This window comes from Schistosoma haematobium, chromosome 3, assembly GCF_000699445.3.
Source record: "Schistosoma haematobium chromosome 3, whole genome shotgun sequence".
Classification (NCBI taxonomy): domain Eukaryota; kingdom Metazoa; phylum Platyhelminthes; class Trematoda; order Strigeidida; family Schistosomatidae; genus Schistosoma; species Schistosoma haematobium.
Genome location: NC_067198.1, coordinates 36,984,950 through 37,007,248, shown reverse-complemented (window position 1 = coordinate 37,007,248; position 22,299 = coordinate 36,984,950). Strand labels below are relative to the sequence as shown.

The 22,299-nt window shown below is 33.1% G+C and overlaps 1 protein-coding gene across 2 annotated transcripts in view; it reads right to left on the bottom strand.

Moving 5' to 3' along the window:
- MS3_00005688 (uncharacterized protein) overlaps positions 1 to 22,299 on the bottom strand; it is a 52,921-nt gene that overhangs the window by 18,209 nt on the left and 12,413 nt on the right. For both annotated transcript variants that reach the window (XM_051213786.1, XM_051213787.1), the window contains exons 5-6: positions 20,348 to 20,498; positions 14,176 to 14,810 (exon numbers count right to left, since the gene is read on the bottom strand). In XM_051213786.1, coding sequence (XP_051069788.1) covers positions 14,176 to 14,810; positions 20,348 to 20,498 — 786 coding nt within the window. The remainder of the gene's footprint in view (positions 1 to 14,175; positions 14,811 to 20,347; positions 20,499 to 22,299) is intronic.

The following is a 22,299-nucleotide window of genomic DNA, read 5'->3' as shown; positions in this document are numbered from 1 at the left end:
TCGCAAATATAAGTAGTATGTAACACAAGTAAGAAGTGGGATGTCTGAGAGCAAGAGGTTGAGAAGATTGAAATGAAGAGATTAGGGAAGGAAATTGAAAGCAATCAAGATAACAACAGGAATGAAGGAACAACGAAGCCTTTAAGAAACAATTCAAAGATGTGCAAATCGTGTACTTGATGTGTGATTTTCACGTTTTATTAGACCATTGCGTGATTGTGCACTTAACAATAATTTGGTCCTACGTTAGTATTCCTTCACTAGTAATACTACTACTACTACTACTACTACTACTACTACTACTACTACTACTACTACTACTACTACTACTACTACTAATACTAATACTAGTAATAATAATAATAATAATAATAATAATAATAATATAATATGTATCAACTTCATCAAAGTTATTTCAGAAAACATGTTTGTATTGTCTAAACAAGTTTCGTGTTTACACACAGTGCGTTTCTGTACTAGTTAAATTAATCGACTTAGTTAAATTCAACAAAAAAATTTTCATGCAAATATATGTCAAAGAAAACTCATTACACTCTAGTGAACATAAATATTATTGATAAAATTAACGATGTATTTGTAATACCTCAATGAATAGAAAATAGAATTTTTAACGTTTGATAGTTTTGTGTAAGTTGATTCTTCAAAGAGTGAATAAATAAATAACCGACTTCAATTGACACACGTTTATGTATTGTGTGTTAGTTCAAACCGACAAACTGTTTATTCATTCTCTGGAGAAGCAACTTACTCAAGCTGTAAAACGTCGGGATTTCAGGTCTCTACTTTTCAGGATGCTGCTAATATATGACTGTAAACTGAGTTGGATCCATGGCAACAACTTTATAGTTACCCACAAGTTGCCTACCGTTACCATGCAACCTAAATGCGATGTCGACATAAGATCCCAGCTCTTAAAGATTTAGGAAATCCCATAGCTAATCTAAAACGAGGAAAAGCAGCTGGTATTGATGGATTAAGTACTTAAATTTTTAAGGATGGTGGTTCATTTTAAGCTGTTGGATGGACTGAGATATCAACTAGAGTCTGGGAATTGGACATGAACTCGTCTGATTAGTCACGAATACTAATTATTCCAGTCTATAAGAATGGACAAAGATCCGCTTGTGATATCTACAGAGGAATTAGTTTAATTAATATAGTATCTAAAATATTGGCCATAAAAATTATCCAATGCTTAACTAGTGCTCGTGAAGAGCAAACTCAGGAAAACCAGGCTGGTTTCAAACCTGGAAGTGGATGTATAGACCAAATACTCACTATTGGGCAGACTCTAGATCATAGACAAACGTTTCGGCGTCCGACTATGGTTGTGTTCTTTGACCTTAAGGCAGCACACGACTCTGTCGACCGTGAAGTTCTGTGATAGTGTCTATTATTGAAAGATGTCTCAAAAAAGTAAATCGACCATGTATAAACTCTTTATTTGAAAACTACTGGTTGTGTCAGAGCTTATGGTCAATTTTTAATTTGCAACTATCATCAGACACTATTACTTCGACCGTTTTAAATTCTAATTTTGTTGTTTAACGATGTGAATATGAAGTTAACCAACTAGAACTAACATATAGCAGATTTATGACACATTCTACTTTATTTACGAGTATTTAATTATACTGTTTTCTGTTTTATTTTTTTTGTCAACTACAAATCGATGTAAAGTACTCTAGCACGAATTTTAGATGGTTACATAAAAAAAGGATATAAATTGTGGACTGACTGAAAAAGCCACTTCATGCAACCAATATATGAACGGGAATGTCACAAAATGTTCAACAACGTATACTAACCAACAACTTATGCCTAAAACATGTTGAAAAAACGACTACATTAAAGTGATTTGTGAATATGAATGTTAGGTTGATTAAACTGGCCACAAATCGAAATTAAACATTTATATGCGAGGTGATAGCAACCTATTAAAATTAAGACAAGTAAGAATACTAAAGAAGTATGAATATAAAGTTGACTGAAAAGTGATAAATGAGTGTCTAAACATCAAAAAAGAATCATTTAGGGATATTTTGATGGAACTTTAGTATGAAATACTATCCATTTTTAAAGTTGAAAGCTGAGATTAACGTTAAACAATAGTATGCTAAGGAATAAAGAAATATTAGTTAGTATTTAAAATACCGTCATGTCAGTCAAGTGAATTTTCGCAAACCAGTTATTTGTGTAGATACATGCACACGGAATTACAACGAAGTATCCTAATCACTAGAGTCTAAACATCAATAGAGAGAGGTACCTTAATGGTGAAAGTTTTCATCTTCTAGTTACTCAGTCTTAGGTTCGAACCCTGCAACACCCACATCAGTTCGCGGCTGCCGGATAGTGTTACTAATCCTCATGCTGACAGTGTGTCTAAGAACCGAATGTACCCTACTACTGAAGTCAAATGCAATATTATCTCTTGATTTATTGGAGTTCCTATTAAATAAGTCAACATTTTTAAATCACCCTGTCAAAATAGTAATGATACAACTTGTTTACAAAGCACAAAATCATGTAGTCAGATTTGGATCATACTATATGCGTAAAGGTTAATGATACTATCCACTAACACAGAAGTGTCAATGACATACTTTAAACAACTGGTAAAATAAAAGTCATCATATTCAATGTCTATTTTACTCTCTTTCTCTATTGGAAAAATTGATTACGATGAAAATTGATATGAAAAATTAGAGTAGATGAATATAATTAAGATTTTCAAGCAACAGAATCTAATGAAATGGTAATGATGATGATAATAATAACCAGATGGAAGAAAAGGGAAGAAAGTCAAAATTATTTATCAGACCAATAAACTTGAAAAAGAAAATAATCGATCTGATCAATACGATACGTTATTATTTCGAGAAAAGGACGGAGACGAAAATATACAAGGGATTGGTTTTTAATAGATTATTTCAGCTTTGACGAATTACTGTTGTGTTTTTTTTTAAAGAAAAACAATTTAGACCCGAATAAAAAAGGTTAAGAAATAACCATATGGAATAGAAGATTTAAAAAGTTACTTTAGACCATAAGATAGGTAGTAGAAGTGTTATGATGAATTGGGTATTCTCTTTTTGTTGTTGTTACTACAACGACATGTTGATCGGTCAGTCAGGTTCAATAACGATGATGTGTTTGTGTTCTTTCTTTTCTCTTTTTGAAATGACCAATCTAAATTTAAATAAAAATGTTGATTAGATTATTTAGCCTACGAAAAAACTGCAATACTAGTCAGTAGAGTGATGGTATTTATTATATATATCCCAGTGTGAAACTCCTCAGCAGTACCAATCTACAACCTCACAACAGGGGACCGAACCCAGGACCTTCGATCTCTCGTAAGAACATTTAACCTCTAGATCACTGGGTCGCGATCCAATGGTGTGTACGGACACTTTTCATTGTCTGCGGTGGATAACTGACCGACACGGTTGGACTCCACTAATCACGGATTCTAACTAAAACTTCACCAATTACACCTTAAATCTAGTCACTAGTGAGCAAATGACCATTATCAACATATGATTTTGTGGAGATGGTAGAATTCTCATAATTAAACTCATGAACCGGCCTTAGCTAGACACTCATTGAAAACCAGGAAACACTGGACAGCTTTTTTCCTCCTAGTGTTAAATTTAGCGTGAAAAGTGCATAAAGTTATTGTTCATTTTAGCCAAATTTTCGTTTCTAATTTCCATCTATTATTATAACTAGTCTTTTTAATTCAAAATTGCTCAACAAGATGTTTGACCACTTATCAATTTGTCCAATCAAATAACTGGGCTTTCCTAGATCTATTATTTTATTGTCATCATTATTATGAATAATTTGTTATCGGTGTCTTGATAATTACTATTGGTTTTATCATTTGATTTTCTGCTGTAATCATAATAATGTCCACATGTTTCTTGAACTCGATAACGTCAAGGTGTCTATCGCTTGCTCGGTTATTCCATTCATTTATACATCGAAGTTGTAGCAATATAGAAAGTATTTGGAGTTTTTTCATCAGTAAACAGAATGATTTTATACGTTTAAAGAAATCTACATTTGCGAAAGATTTAGAAAACATGAAATGATGAAATGAATCCGCTACTGTTGTTCTCGCTTGAAAATTAAAAGGTAGATTTACACAGGAATGTGAATCACTACTGGCGTGGTTGATTTCTAGATATTTTATCTAAATTAGCTGTTCATTTACACAGAATTTGTTCATTTCATAAATCTGAAATTCATAGATTTTACCTTATCAAATCACTATGCAACTTTGAGTTCACTAGTCTATAATTTCATCGGACTGCCATCAGATAAAGCGTTTTAATGGTCAAGAACTTTCAAGGTTTTCAAAATAATTAACACCAATAATTGAAACCACCTTGTTCATACTTTTATCTAACTATTGAAAAGTTTAAAGCATTATATGAACCTGTAGGTATCATTACCAAGGTTTGATTTGATAACTTCGAATAAATTGAGCATTGGGTAGATTGTTTTAAATAAATAATATATTTGTAATGTCCCGATGAGTAGAAAAATTAGATTTTTGACGTTTCGTGACTAAGTGTAAACCACTTCTTCAGAGAATAAATAACCAAACTAAAATTAATCCAAGTTTAAATAATACAACGGGGCAATAATTTCAATTTGGTTATCTATTCTCTGAAGAAGTGATTTACACTAAGTCACGAAACGTCGGAAGATCGAATTTTTCTACTCATTGGGACATTACAAATATATTATTTATTTATCACTATATGAAGCGGTTATTTGGATGATAAATGGGTGTGTCAAACGTTTCATTCAGTTTGAAAGTCTTGTCAGTCCTTATGGCCACACATCTGATGAAATCTCGACACGGATTCAAAAATCTCGGTCGGCCTACGCCAACTTGTGTTGAGTATGGCGTAGGAGATATCCGTCTACCAACTAAAGGAGGAATTGGATGTACAGCAGTTCGCTTCATTCTACTTCATGGCTGTGAAACATGGCCTTTAGAAATAGAGGAAGATTTTTAGACTACTAGTATTTGATCATAGGTGTTTTCGAAACGTCGTTCGTATATTTTTGGATCATCGAGTCAAAAATTATGAGGTTAGGCACAGGGTACAAGATAAAAGTAGCAAACCGATTGATGGAGTACCGAGCCTTTATCAATTAAGGCGACTGGGAGATAAATCATGTACGCTCATCCACCGACTATTTCGACAGGTTAGGGGGAATTCAGAGTACGTTTATTTTCTATTCGAAACTCATCAGCTGAGTGTAACTGCATCCCAGTGTTGATATTCACTCCAGGATTCAAACCCAGTGCTTTTCGCTTCAAACTTCCGTTTTATCCACCCAGCTAGTGGGTTCAGATAGCTAAGGGCTTGTGCAAATGTTATTCATTTTATGTTGTAAATGTTTGGACCTTGTTATATGTCAGAAGAGATTGATCAATTCCAGACCTTAACAACAACAACGGCAGAATTCAAACACTTACAAGAAAACATGTATAGTTTAATATACCCTACATACACTCCAAAGGACGATGACGTAATCATTTTCCTTAATAAAGAAAAAATGTCCGAACACGTTTTTAAAATGTACTAATACTGCCCTATCAACAATAAAACGTAGACAGTCTACAGACAACCATTGAGAAATAAACTAGGAAGCACCGAGAACTTATTTCGTCCTATTACGTGAATTTTCAACAGTACGCACTCACGAATTGATTTAAGTTTGAAATGTGAACTAGTGGATGCCAAGTTGAAGGTTTTAAAAATTATGCGCTCATTTTGAAGTCTGGAATTCTAATAATTCCTAGATATCTGGCAAATTTATAGGTGAACGCACTGTTGAGGAGTTTCATACACACAAAGACAAAACAACTGTATTTAGAGCTACTCCCTGGTTCCAGTAGTTTTTAGGTTGAAATCCAGTTAGTTGGTGGAGTGAACTGCAAAACCGAATAATATCTACAACAATCTTCTATGCTAATAAAACGAACGACCCAAAGCATAGTTAGAATTAATGACTCAATGATTGAAAAAGTCATAAATCTTAAAAAAAGCTAATATTCAATTATAATATTAAGAATGAGAAGTTCTGAAAAGGTCAATCATTCATAATCAGCATAAAGTCTAGTATAAGTGTGCGCTAGCCTAAGCGGCAAAACTACATCACTAAAACAAGAAAGAATTAATAAAATGAATACAAAAGGGGTCACAATAATAAAAGTAGTGATAAAGATTAATTAGGCGATGTTTGGGCATGCGCAGTGACGTTAATCAATGAAGAATCAGTACATCATCAACCAATGTACCAACAACTTTGTCTGGTACCCTTGCTCACCTCAGCACTGGTCATTCGATGTTCCAAAACCTGCACAACCAATCCTTTGATAGAGACTGATTAAAAAACGATAACCTAGCATGTTCTTTTTGTTTCTACAGATTCTATTTCAAAGGTTAATAATAAGTCATAATTTTACATTAATCCACATCAAATATGATATGTGTGGTAAGAAACGACATAATTAGGTTGGTAAAAAAACATAGAAAAAAAAGGTTTTTACATATCGTAATTCGACACCGATTAAATAAATATCAGAAAATTGAAAAACTGAGCCACAAAACTGACATTTATTGGTTTTTTCACTCGATTTTCAAACACTTTAAATGTCCAATTTCAAAAATACTTTATTATAACTTGAACCGTTTGTTAGTTTACATGATTATTCATTATAATTAAGATGAAGAAGACATGTAATTAAGTAAATAAACTCATACATTTTTCAATGTGTAGTATTAAATACTCTAGAAAGAGTTAATAAGACCCTGTACTAAACTCAAATAATAATGATTAAATTAGGATTTAACCCAATAAGATATGATGGGTAAGAATTAAGTGTAACAGTCAGGTTTTAATTCATTGGAGAGTGAATAATCTATAACTTTGATTTGGTCCAACCCCATATAACATTTAATTATTTATGCTTTTTTTTATTAATTTGTACAAGTTATTTTACTACATACAAACATCGTATTTGTCTGATCGGTGACATTCGTTAATGATATCAGTAAATAAATGAGTTACAGTCATTAACTCGGTTTCGTAAGCAAACATCACTTGGTTACATTGTTTCTCACATTCACCTATCGATATCAAGATCCTACTCATATATATCTTACTTATATATCTTACTCACTTATTATGCTTCCCTATAACATTAAGTCATATATGACTGACTGGTATCATTGTTAAACCACTCTCTTGAGATTAAATTAAAATGACCAAATGTAAAATCCAACTATGTGCTCCACTCACATCTTATATAATCTCATATTGTTAGGAAAAACAAACAATCGCAAATATTTATTCCATCAAATCATCAACTTTGTGTACAGGTTAATAATTATGAGATTAATTATTAAAATTTGCTATAACCCAACGTTAAGTCAAGTGAATAGAACATACTCAATTTCTTTTTAATAACATGGAAACAAACAAATCTTCATTGGACCAAATACTTGGAAAACAGTTTTCATTGCGAACTGACGTCATCAATATAGTCATTAGATAGCTGTTTATCATAGATCATGACTTATTTATAGTACATACTCATGCACAAAAAACTGGGATAAAAGTCAGAATTTACATATTCTATGGTAATTACTCTGGTACTCGGTTTCTGAGACGATTTTCAATAGTTATCACTTCCAACTTCATTGTAAATTAATTAGTTGGCTACACAAAGAATAAGTCACTAAAACAAGGATGATATGCAGTGAAATATGAAGATCCCAGGTTCGACCCCTGATAAAGTCATGAATGAGTCCCAGCGCTTCTTGCTTTTGAATAGTACCGCGATTTGGACAAATCTATGACAAGTACAACCTACAAATAAAGTTAACAATATCGGGTTTCACATTCCCAATTCAGTTACTGAATGGATTTTCAATCTTTTATGAAGCCGTATGGGTATATACTACTAGATCACAGACCAGGAAGATAAGAAGAAATTTCAAGTAACGGTATTTGTCCTTGTGATGCGAACGTCCTACAAACTATATTTCTAAAAAGCCCGTAAAAAACTACCAGTGTATTTGTGTATTACATTTTTAAATGTGTTTGGACTGAATAGTATCCATAAATTTAGTATGACTTGTATCAGAAATACTGGTATGAAATACAACACAATGTTATAAACTCCAACTACATAAAAGGATGATGATCAAAATTTCGAATACCTAAATTATTTCTAAACAAATACTCCGAATAGCATTAAAATATGGACTACAATTTTTGTGCACATACAAACATGCAACACCGAGATCTTATCAATAGAACCACTTCGAAATAATAATACATGTCAATCCAACGTGAAGAAATTATGGATGTAGAATGTTTTGCAGTAAATCACAACTATTTTCGTCTTAAAACTTTACAAAACCTGAGAAATCCTCAACGTATGTTTATTAACAATCGGCATCGACGGTAAATAGCTTAGTAGTTAATAAATTCATGTTTGTTTTCATTAGAATCAGATGTGTTGAGTTCAAAACAACATTCCTAGACTGAAGAAATTGTTGCTTAGAAACTTCCAGAAACCAGGGATTCGATGCAACTACAAAACATTGAAGAAAAGTATGAATCATACTACTATTGTTCTGTTTCTTGGGGAATCAAGTTTCATAGTCAGTCAGTTGCAACGTAGAACCTGGTACGTATGTACATCGATTCAACATACCATAACCTATTGGCAAAGACAGATGAAATTTCATAGTGGTTGGAGTACAGAATTCAGTATAAGTGTTTTCTTCTTAAAAGCAGAATTTCTATGTTTTAAAATACAGTGGTTGAACGTGCATTAATCACCTACTTTTAGGACCGCATACATAATGTGCAACCATTGAGCAAACCATCCTAAGGTCGGTTATATAAGTTTAAGCAAGACAGTAAAATTTGTTGACAAACTAATGAATAAGTGCACATTAAGATTAATACAGTATAAATCACACACAGTTACGTATACTCTAGGTATATACGATATACATGAAACAAAAGAAGCATCATTATGGAAGGGGAACAATAAAGCGATTCCCTGATCGAACATTCGAAAATCTACTTTACTCACACGTATTAGTTCAACCAGTCTAACAGTAGTACTACCAATAATTGTTATGGTACATAAATTAAAATTAAAACCTAACCCCATTTTAATCTGTACTTCGTCAATATGCTGAATTACGTTTTTCCATTCAGTTTTATAAATTACAATAATAAAATGATACACTTACACTCAAACAATGAAATCTATAGGCACAACAAGCATCACCTCACTCAATCACTTCCTCTTTCTATATATAAACATAGTGACAGTAGTTATTCAATTACTTTATAGTTAACCTTTGATGGGGTCGCGGATGCGCACCACTAAGGAGTCCCATACTAAAATAAAATAGTTATCCAGTGCTTTCTGGTCTTTAGTAGTTGTTCAACTGAGATCAGTCTGTGATGTTAACTATGAAATTTTAAAAATTCTCAAAAACCTTAATAGTATTTGATTCTTGTTTGTTTTTTAGAGAATAATTATAGTTATTGAACGACCGCGAATAATTTCAACTGGTCTTAAAAAACAACACATTTCTTAGAGAAAAGTTTTCTAATTACGACTAAACCATGCAAATTAATGAACAAGTGCACATTAAGATTAATACAGTATAAGTAACACACAGTTACGTATACCCTGGGTATATACGATATACATATATATATATATATATATATATATATATATGAATTATTTCAGTATGAAATAAATAAACAAGTGGGTGGATGAGCACGTTATATTGATAGACTGTTGAGAAAAGGTAAAAAAGAACATCGAAATAAAGAAGAGGAAGAGGAAACTAAGAAACTGGAGTTAAAGTGTTGAGATTATTACAAAATTAATTATTTTTTTCTTAAAAACTATTTATACTTATATATATGTGTGTAAAAACTCCAAAGCTTAGATAATAGAAAACTTGAGTCAAGAACAGGAAGTCGAAAAAAAAGTATGAAATAAATTTAAAACTTAGGATTTAACGAAATACAAAGAGTGAATCCATATATTATTATTATTACCGATTCTGAAGCACTTCAACCAACGTCTCTAATTATTGGTCATGATAGTCACTCTGATTGTAACCAGGTTAGTTTGCAGCTGCCTACATGGCAAATTAAGTTGGATGTAGGTGGCGCTGAGACTTTCAAACGCGCTGATTACATGTTCTAATCCCATTCCATGTTGCAGAGTTCCGACAGTTTAAAAGTAATTATAAACACAAACTGACATTAAAAGGAGAACTATCGAACATTTCAAAAAAATTTTCTTAAATGACTAGAGGATCCAAACACTAACATACAAGTAGACTGAGAGTTATCAAGTCTCATGGTGATTGTAACAGATAAAAACCATCCTATATTGCAAATTGAATGATAACGAAAGTGTTATGTCCATCCCAAGTAACATGTGGCTGGTTAATGACTGTAGGTCGACATATATGGTATATCAAATATCTATGCTGTGATATATTCTTTTATCCTTTGTACTTTTGTCATAATAAAACTCTTGTTCTAGTCTGTATCTGGTTCTTGGACGAACAGTCGGATTATCGAGTGAGAATGTATCATGTGGTTAGGAAAAGTTAATATTACGGAATAAAGTATAGATCATTTTCTTACTCGGTGGCTTGAAGGTACATTTATTATTTTATTTATTTATTTTAACACATAGATATTGGTACAAGGAGGCACCAAATACATATGCGCCACACAAATCTCATTTCATATGTGTGAGAGCTGTGATACTGCCCAGGTGCTCAGACCAAAGCAGGTGGTTTTCTTAGGGTCACACCCGGAGCCTTCGACCTGAAGGTCTGATCCACAAGGCAGTGGAGCATAGTGAGGAGATGCAGTTCCATGGTAGCCGGTGATCAACGATTGGTTCATACGCCATTTGTTACTTCAGGATACTGGAGCCGATGTGCACCATTGGTTTGGAATCAGGGTTTTCCAACTCTCCTAGGTGGACTCACCATGTCCACCGGCCCGGTTAAAGCTCCGGACATCCGCTTTTCGTCCTTTCAATTTCGTAAACAACACCCACGCCACGAGGAGGCAGTGAGTAGGACTTCCCTGGCAGAGGCTATATACGCGTGGTCATGTGAGAGCATTACGAGAAGGAGAGTGAACTCTCCCCACTCTCGGTCGTACCAGGGAATTTGGGGGCCTACTTGAAAAATAAAAGCCTGGAGATCTTGTACTTATTCATAGTACGCGCATTGTTGAGATGCCTTCAATAGAATGAAATATAACTTCCTAATACCGTTTTGTTTCCAAAGGTTCGTCACGAAAATTACCTTAACCATATGTCACCATACATACATCTTCTTCGTGTGCTTATACATTATTATTCTAGGCGATTGGGTTTTATTCATTGTATAGTTTATAACGCCAATGAAAAATTTGAACAAAGTTATCGAGTTGTATTGTTTAACGTTTATTCAATAGGATTGGAAGATATGCTTCATAAAGAATAGTCATCGAATAACTACTCGTCTCTATATTTTGGGTTCAAGTCAACCGAAAATCAAAGATGTTAGAAGTGTAATAACTTAAATGATCACATATGTAGTTATTGTTGTTTGTTTTGCATAATACTTACTAATTTTTAGGAGGATGAAGAAGATAATGCAGTTCAATCGAAGTATTTTGGCAGTGCTTTGTTCTCTAAACTATTCATTGCCTTAATACACAATATCATCTGGACATATTTTAAAAAATTTAGTAATTTGTTACACTCATCATTTATTACAAGTATAAATTATAGGATATAAATTCAAGTCGATAAGCAAATGCGGGCTTTGTAAAACAAATTACATAAGGACAAACTGTATAATATTAAAAAAAGAGTGCAATTGGAACACGAATAGAATTATGACTGATTAGAAGTAGAGTGTGAATAAATAAGTAAATTGATCGGCAGATTTACAAAACAGTTGTGTTTTAATCGATTAAGTATTTAGTTTGTTTTTGTTTTTGTTTTTTTTTATAAAATAAAAAAAACATAAGAATTGATTTAGAGAGCCTAGTGACGAATGAAGAAATCAAGTTATTACAGTGTTGACCAGATTATTTGTGTTCATGGTGTTAAGGATGCTAGATATTCCAGTCAATTAATTAGTCTTTGTAATAAATAAATAAAATGCATTTTCCCAGTTTGCTATACTTTTTATCAATGTTCGTCTAACTGATACTACTAATAAAAGTTAAATTTAATCTGAGTTAAAGCAATATTCAAATTAGTGACCTCTAGATGATATAGATAAGTAAATTAAGCGAATAATTTTGCCCTAAAGATGTTTAGCAATTAAACAGGGAATATACTAAGCGATAAGCACATAAGTAAGACAGATTCACTTATGATCAATAAAGTACTTAAGAAGACATAACATAAAGTAGAATGAATTAAAAACTCAAATGAAACATTAAATAAACACTGTGATGAACTTATAAGAGAAGCTTGTATGTATCAGAAATTATGTCAGTATTATATACTTAAAAAATGACTATAACATATTCATATACATGTTTGTATGCACGTATAACTGATTGCATAATTGTTTGGATTACTAATGGTATCAGTAGTTTCTAATACAAGTTCTATTACAGACATAGTTTACACTCTAAATGTGTATATAATAACTGTCAAGGTTAAATTTAAGAGATTATTGCCCTCAGATAACCAAGATTTGTAGAGATGCTGTTTTTTTACAACAGTAGGGGGTTAGAAAACGTCAGACCAAGAAACGCTATATCTTGCCTTGCCTCAAAGATTTTTTTTGCCAGTGATAAGGCCTTATAATACGGATCTAGAATATCTAAAATCACTTACAAAAATCCCATGTACCCAGCCTTAAGCAGTTGTCCTCTAAGCATTCTGGTCAAGCTCCGCGGTAGCCAAGACCATTTCAAATCCATTTCCTTTTTAAGCTCCTCAAGAAGAAACAGAATTTTCCAATAGTTTTTGACAGCTAGCAATTGATAATTACCCTCATATATTTTTAACAGCCATTGAGATAATTTTATTCACATACGTTGGCAACAAGAAAAAATGGGAGTCAATCCACACACTAAATGCGAGTGCTAATGAGACTGTCCGGTTGCCCATATAAGAGTGGATAAATTGTGGTTCAAACCTGTGAATTAATGGCTAAAAGTTAAATGCTATAACAACTGCTGAGCTATTGATCCACTTCCAATAAAGTATCCATTCTATTCCGATCTCATTTAAAAGCAAGCAATCCAGCGTTTAGGCCAGATCAATAGACATTCAGCATTCATGACCACTCAGTTTATAACATGTCCTTTAGCTCATTTCATAGACCAATCATAATAGTCAGTATAAGGTTGTGGAGATTGTCGAGTTTCATTGAAATGATGAACTGATTAATATTAGACAACCATCGTCCTAGTATGGGACCCCTCAGAGGTGCCCATCCACAACTTTGAGTACAAAAACTGAACCTAGGGTCTTTGGTCTCACGCGCAAATACCTAACTTCTAGACCACTGAGCTAAAATCCAATCGTCTTAATCTCTAACTTCAATCAATCCACGATATTCATAACGGATTGGTTAATTTCACCACTACCGAAGTCATTGTTTTTCTCACATATATACAATTGATTTTCTAAACACAAAGATTTATTAAGTTTTTTATAAGTGATTAAACTTTTTTTAGTTTTCAAGTTTTCGTTTTGTACCACCATCACCAATCATGACAACACAGGTTCATCACGAGTTTGCTTGATAACGACTTATACTTGTTGACCGAAAAATAGATAATAGAGAATGTGTCCATATTAAAATAAATTCTACAGTGAGATACCACTACTAAGTAAGTAATTATTATATAACTGGAACATTTGAGAGATTAAAGCAAACAAATACACTGTGAATAATAGTTAGTGACCGTTTCGTATGTGATTATATGAAAGAGAGGAAAAACATTGATATGAACCACAGGATAAATCAAAAAAGGAAAAACAGAGACTATTTGAAAACAGTGAGAGGGAAAAATAACAACGACAAGTCCACTTACCTTAACTATCATTTGAATTTCCATATCATTGAATAATCGTCCACCTGAATTCATGGAATCGCCAATAGGATGTCTTTGACTATTGTGAATACTATTATTAGTATGATTTGGTTCACCATCAATATGATGACTTAGTAATGTATCTCTAGATGAATAATTCAATTGATTATGATCATTATTCATACAATATTGATGTGGATGTTGATGAGGATGATTCGATAGGTTCATATCCTGATTTGACTGTATAGGAGTAAGTAGATTTTGATGAGAGTTAACTGTACTACCACTTGGTATAGTAGAAAATTTTGAAGGAATTATACCTAAAGAAGTGTTATTATTATTATTATTACTGCTATGCCCATGTTGAACAGATGAATGCAATTGAAGTGGAAGAGATGATTGTGAATGTGTCGGAGGTGGCATAGGCGGTGGTGGTAACGGTGGAAACGGAGGTGGTTGTAAAGGAGGAGCAACTGAAACGCCAGGAATTTTAGATAATGATTTTTGTGTAGAAGGATTAGATGAATGATTGTTTGGTTGTTTAGAATAATAATCCATAGTTTGATTGACAGAATTCAAATTACAACCAGGATTACAGTCTAAAATATCATGATTAGAAGCGAGATCTGATGTATCTTGAAAACAATAAAAAACAAATAAACACGTATACATATAAAAAATAAAGTTATAGAGAGAGTTTTGTCTTGCATATGATTAATAAACGAGAATAAATACCAAACAAAATGTTATAACTGTGATCCAGCGTCTTCTGACTAAAAATTTGATACCTTTGGAAGAGAGAACAGAAGTTAGCTCTCTTTTTCATCATGTTCTTTGAATCTCTCGTAAAAGTGATTTTTTCAATCAATTTGCCAGGCTTACAAATTCGTTTGGTTTTGAGTCGCATTTTATGTCCGAGTTAGTTATAATACCTGGCTCTTTGAACTACAGTAGGTTGAGAGGGAGTTGAACCTATGATTTAGTGGCTGAGAAACGGAGGTCTAAACCACTGGGCCACCGATCGCAAATAGTTTACTAATGTGAAAAAGCATGTAACAAACCAATAAACCATCTGGCATTACATAATATAGAGATAAGCTATAACTCAAGTTGAATATTAATTGCTCTGTTAGATCGAAATTTTACAAACTATGAAAATCTCGAGTTGAAATTGATACATTATTGCAATACATTTACCATGTACATATTCATTTAGTCACAAGGAGAGAAGCAGTGATTCTACTCGGCCTCCTGGATTTAGCGGGGTTCCAACATGTGATTTATTGATTGGAAGTCAAATAGAGTTCCTAAACTATTAAGCTACTGTTGGGGAATTTTTTCATTACCCTTCTTGTTAGAAATATAAATCAGATAGTTAGTTTTGAATTATTTAAAATTAGCAAACATTATGAAATTCAATCATAAAGAATAGAACATAACATGTAGTGATAGTTATCAGAGTTTAAAATGTATAGTTTAGAAGAAAGAGAAACAACAGTCAATGATTAAAGTGAAATAGATGAAATTGTATTACACTATTAACATTGTATCATTATAATTTTGTGCTTTTCATTTTTTTTGTTATTTTCAGTTAGAACATGATCGTTTATTCGTAGTTCATTAGCACACTGCTGGTATTATAATCCTTTCTATTCCTTATATTAAAATCCCTTCAATATTTTAATGGTATGCTGTATAGAAACGACAAAACACGATGTTCTAAGTTATCTCTATTTATCTACATAAGTATGAACTAAACAATGAGAATATTAGGAAAAAGTAAGCTGTATCTAACTCATCGTTAGTAAAATGTAACCTGTGAAGATATATATCGTGAAGAGATTTCAGACAGTTGATAATAAATTGTTTAATCATTTATCATGCATGATGGAATTATCGACTGAATTAAGTGTAGAAACTTTAAGATGGAGGATAATTTATTCGAGAAAATAATAAATCAAATGAAGTGTGTTGTTTATGCCTTAAATGCTACATTTCAATCGACCAGTTTCAAATCAAAAAATGATAATATTAATTCAAATAGACGCAAACAACAAAGATATCTTAGTGAAAATACTAAAATTTATATAGAATTAACAAAACGGTCTTCTCTTAGGATCTTCTCTATTCTAGTCCTAATTAGCTGGAAATAGACCAGTCAATGTGTTCCTAGTTGAACCTGATCGGAGAGCATGAAATAGTCAGGACTGTATTCTGCTAACAAAATAATTAGCTCATGTTCTGTTGACGTCCAACCAATATCTATTACTCTGTATGAAGGTCATTTTCGTCACACAATAAAATCAGTCATAAATTCATCGAGAAATATAAAAACCTGGGCCTACTAATTCATCTTGTTTAGTTCGACTCTGGTGCAACAATCGGCGTGTACTATCCTAAAGGAAATTAAAACAAGAACATGAATATCAGTAAACCAGTATCTTCGTATTTTCGACTTCCGATGATTTTTTTATTACAGCAAGATCTTTTCATTCACTATCATCGACAAATGACTACCAGCTTATTGGCCAATTCGTTGAGTGCAGCGTACAGAATGATATCGTACTTATACATGAGGAAGAAAATAATGACCGATTGCCCTTTTTAGACATACTTTTGAGTCGAAGGGAAGATGGAACTACAAAGTGGTTAGTTTATAGGAAGCCAACCTAAAGTGGTCAACATCTAAATCTCTACAGTTTCTGTCCATTGCAACACAAGCGAGTCTTGGTAAAGTGCTCCTTCAATAGGACTCGAAGAATATCCACCACAGAGAAGTTGGAAGAAGATACGAAACTGCTGGCTAAAACGTCAATATCAAACGGTTATCCATTAAAGTTTATAAATAGGTAAAAAAAAGTCAGTCAACACTAAAACCTATTTTTAGACCTGCTGAGGAGAAAAGTTTTCATATATCATTATCGTTTAACGAGAATTGGATAGAATAGACTAAAAGCAGCAATCGAGAAAACATATTACGCTGCTCAACTGGTTGTGATTGAAAGGACTAAGCCCATGATTTCAAATTGACTTAGACATTATATCAAATCCCACCGCATTTACTAATTCACATGTTTGTGTGAACACACACACATAGAGAGGAGTAATTGAATAATACAATCAAACGTTATGTTGGACGCGTCTAGACGGCTTCAGAACCAAATCCTTTAATAAAAGTGACAAGTAGAAAACCATGTTCATCAATAGTAGAGCACATAATTGAAACGGAGCATAGAACTGACATAAATACAGTTTTGAAAACATTGTATAGAAATTGTCAAGGACGAATACTTAGTTTTATAAAAGCCTTAGTTATTCATAAATTCAAACCCCCTTTATGTGTACAGAAACAAATCGGCGTAACCTCGGAGTCACCTTGGTAATTTCTAAGACATTTTATTATCTAGGGTAATGAGATAAATTCTTATTCAATAAATAAGAAAGATTGTTTCAACGAAGAGTTACTTTTCTGTAAATTCATTTTCAAAGCTGTACAATCACAAATATATGTTTATTTTTCAAAATGATAATAGTTACGATAATAGTAATGATAAAATTCTGCTAAACATGGTAACAGTGAAGGAGAATAAGCAAAAGTATAAAAACATTCTTCTTATCAAGGAAACTAATGATAATTTTGTTAAGAGCTTGAGTATTCATTATGAAATTAGATAAGGGATTATAATTGGAAGGACGACTCAGTGTGAAAATTGTTATGACTGAAATGAACTAAAATCCGGAGGAGCAGCGAAACGGACAAAAATCAATTGGAGGGCAAAAGGTCTATAGAGAAGACAGAAGGGAAACAGATAGCTGTTAAAGAAGAAAAGTATGAAGAAGAAAGAAAAGGTTACGAAAGTAAAACCACGGTAGAAGTTGTATAAGTTTTTCTTGGACACATAATTTTGGTTTTTTGCAGATTTATAACCAGTGCTTCGGGGATGTTAGGAAGATGGGATATAACTGCCTTTGGAAGCCCTTTTCTAACCTTTTAGACGATCTTGAGCACAGAATCTGTTTTGATTGAATGACCTGTGTTCAAACGGTTTTCGATTGTTGAGCTTCTTATTGAGCCCTTTTCATCTGTTTTCAGCAAAGTTGGATAATGTTTTCGAATTCTTCGGGATAAAATATGCATTGAACGACCTATATGCCTGGCTCCACATGAACAGATAAATTAATAAACGCGCATAGTTTTGGTCAAATGAGATAATTTATCCTTAAGATTATTGATGAACATTTGTCGACTAGAGAACACTATTCGAAAAGTTATTGAGAAGAACGTTAGATTAAAAGATTCGGAAATTCTTCCCATGAGGACATCCGCAGATATATCACCTTTGAAAGCAATGTTCATGTTAAGTTCGCTATCCAATTAACGCAGAGTACAGTATACAACTACGGCACTCGAATTTATATAACCCCAACAGTCACAATCATCGGTATTTATAGATATTAGAGTTTGTTATCTCAACATTATAATACAGCCAATCCGCAAAGAGGCATGTTATGCCACATTGATATTCTAGAAAGCTCCACCACATTCTGGTTGGATGGAGACTCTTCGTTCATTTAGAACCTCTGGAGGCTCCGTCGTAGTTCTCGGGAGCCGTCCTGACAGTTCATAGGAAACGTTTCATTTTCTATGGAGGTTATTTATGCTTTAGGCGGTTTGAGTTGTATATTCTTATCAACAAATCCGTGTCGGGTAGTGACAGGTATCTACCTCAGTACGATGGAAGTTGGTCGCGCAATTTCGTGGATTGGTTGATATTAGACACTAACATCATTGGATGCCGGCTCAGTGGTCTAGTTGGTTAAGCGCCTGGCGCGAGACCGATAGGTCCTGGGTTCGAACCTCGCGGGGAGCGAGATCGTGGATGCGCACTGCTGAGGAGTCCCATGCTAGGACAAAACGGCCGTCCAGTGCTTCCAGGTTTCCAACGGTGGTCTAACATCAATTGATTCATGATCTCAATCAAAAAAAATATCGATAGATACACGTTTATGATAAGTATTTTCTTAAGAAGGCTCGGTCCGTTATCCATGACGTCGGGACTACAACTTCTTCATATTCGTGTGGCGAGGGATATACTTAAGTTTCTTTTCCGACTAATAAGGACCCAGCTGTGAAAAACTGACAGCTGGCCATTCAACAAACATTTCTTGTAGATGGATCTTCTTACAGTCACGTCGTGTTTCGTTGTTATTTTGACATCAAGAAAGTGAATGCTTTGTTTTCAACTTATTGTGTGAAATTTATTGCCAAGTGGCAGTTGTTAAACGTCTGCCGAAAACTATTCAAATCATATTTATTGTCACGAATGATAAAAACATCAGTCACATACCTTTTATACAAGTGGAATTTGTCAATGGCCGTTTTAGGTCGACTGTTTTCCAGACTGCCCATTGTTATCCCATCCTTTTGCCTATGAAATATGTCGTTCAGTGTAAATTGTACATTACAAGTGCATCGTAATGGTAGTTCGATATTAAACTCATTATCACTTATGTATTCGCAGATGAAACTGATGGTCTTTGTGAGTGGAACATTAGTGAATGGTGATTCGACACCAAGTGAAAGGATAAGTTTGTCATGTACATTCAATTCTTTTATGTAATCAATGAATTCAAAAATATCATGAAAGGAATCTATGCAAATACGTTTTCCTGTGGGTTCCAGATCAGCCAGTCACTTTACTATAAAGTGGTAAAGGGATCCGGACATACCAAGAATTGGTCGGACAGGTAGGCTAGGTTTGTGTATTTTAGGCAAACCATATGGTTCTATTGTTTCTATTCTTTCCATATTATATTAATTTCCTCTCTCTTTTATCTACAATTGTTACTTTATGTTCATTTAAACTTCCATTTAATTGATCTTTATCAATTTTAATATAAAATGCCTTGACTAGTACATATGTGACCAGATTGTTCGAAACGTATAATGCAAGTACATTATATTCTTCAGACCCATTCCATTTTCTCATTTTTTTCGATATTCACTGAGTTGATCTAGTTTGACATGTGTATCATTCATTCACTTCTATGTATAAAGATTTTTATAAGTTATAACTCTAATGATAAATAATCTACTGAGATCAATTTGCAATGAAACAATAATTAAGTATGACCAGTCACCACCTACTTTAAGGCGTTCAATCAAACTTACCTGGAATTTCAGATATGATTGAATCTTCTACTTCAGCATAAGATTCATGTGGATTAGTAACCGGGATTATTTTATTATGTGATACTTGTATCCAGGATGGTAAATCAGGTGGGATACTATTTATCCAACGTTGAACATGCAACATGCGTTCCTGACAAAAAAACAATAATCATAATAATAAAGAGAAGGAATATTCACATGACTTTCAAGTTTATTTACTTTATACAAATCAATAATCTTGATGCTTGATAAAAAACATGGCAAATCAACAAAATAGGATGTTTTGTTTTTATTGAACAGAATTCTAAAACATGCAATCATTTGATCTAGAATAGTGTTTTGCCTATGAATTTATTAATCCAACTTTTATACTACTACTGTAGTGAACGAAGAAGTCAAGTGGGGAAAACCAATTTACTGTTTAATGCACGATCACGCAGTGGTTTAGTACAGTGTGCAAATCATACATCAATTACATAATTTGAACATCTTTGAATTGTCTCTTACAAGCATTAATGTTTCTTGATTCCTGTTGTTATCTTGATTGCTTTCAGTTTCCTTCTCTTTTCACATCATTTCAATCTTCTCAACCTTCTGCTCCCAGACAATCCACTTCCGACTGGTGTTACATACTACATATATCTGCAAACGTGAATAGCATACATCACACTACTGCTGCTGATGACAGCTTAACAGAAAACTCTGATGGTGTTTAAACTAAAACAAATGACTATATTTTTATTTTTTATTTACTGTAAAGAATTGCATCTCAACTTAAATAATCAGCAGTGTCATTGTAAATATCTTATATATTTACATATAGAGTCATTTTTACAATCATTTTATAGTGAATATAAAATAGTAGGGATTTACTACAGATATAGGCATCTTTCCGGGGCATAATAGAGAGCAGTAAATATGATACTTTCATTAGATGTTGTGTATAAGTACAATGCTGACGGTATGAGAGAATTTCGTGACGCGCTTTAAAGCAACATCCACCCTTTGACACGTAACGAATACATTACGATAAGTTGCCAAAAATAACACTAGACAAAAAGTATCTACTTAGTTATAATGTATCAGATTGAAATATCAAGCACATAGAATTATTCATTAACTCAATGCAAAAACAAACAAATATAATGAAAGTACTTGGTTGAATGCACTCAATTCACTAGTATTACAAAATTGAAATAATATTAATCATTTGCACCTACTATTTGATATTGAAAATTCATGACTCCTGCATAATGTGCTGATATGAAAAAAAAACAGACACGCAAAATCGCCTGTTTTTTTTATACTTAACTTTACGAACTGATCTCTAAAAACACCTAATATAATACTAATGATCATATGCTCATGAGTGACTTATTTCGAGAGGTGATTCAATGAGTTCAAATGACAATCCGTGACCAATGAAGTACGATCATGTCGTGTCAGGCAGTTGTCCACTACAGGCAATAGAAGATGACTGCACAATATCGCGAATTGATTGGAGGTAAACATCTAAACGACCGAATGCTGACTCATTGGTCTAAAGATTAAGTTCTCACAGCAAAAGTTGAAAGTCTTAAGTTCAACACCTGGTGGAGTTGAAACCTCATAAAATTGAGGAGTTTCATGTTGGGAGCAAACACATGTCCAGTGTTTCCTAGCTTTTAATGGTAGTTTAACCAACATCATTCCATGATGTTGACTATGACTCCTTATATAGTATAACTGTTTATGATATCACAAGTTAAAACACTAATTATGTGAAATATGACCACCAAAACATAAGTATCATCAAAATCAATTTGTTTCCTGTTTCGGTTAACAAAATAGTGAAAATGATCAAGTATCACTAACAGAATTGTTGATGAAAACGAAATATTTTGATTTTCCGACTAACAGAAAGACACAAAAAATCTGATGTACAGTGAGAAAGTCCCCTCCTTTTCCACAAC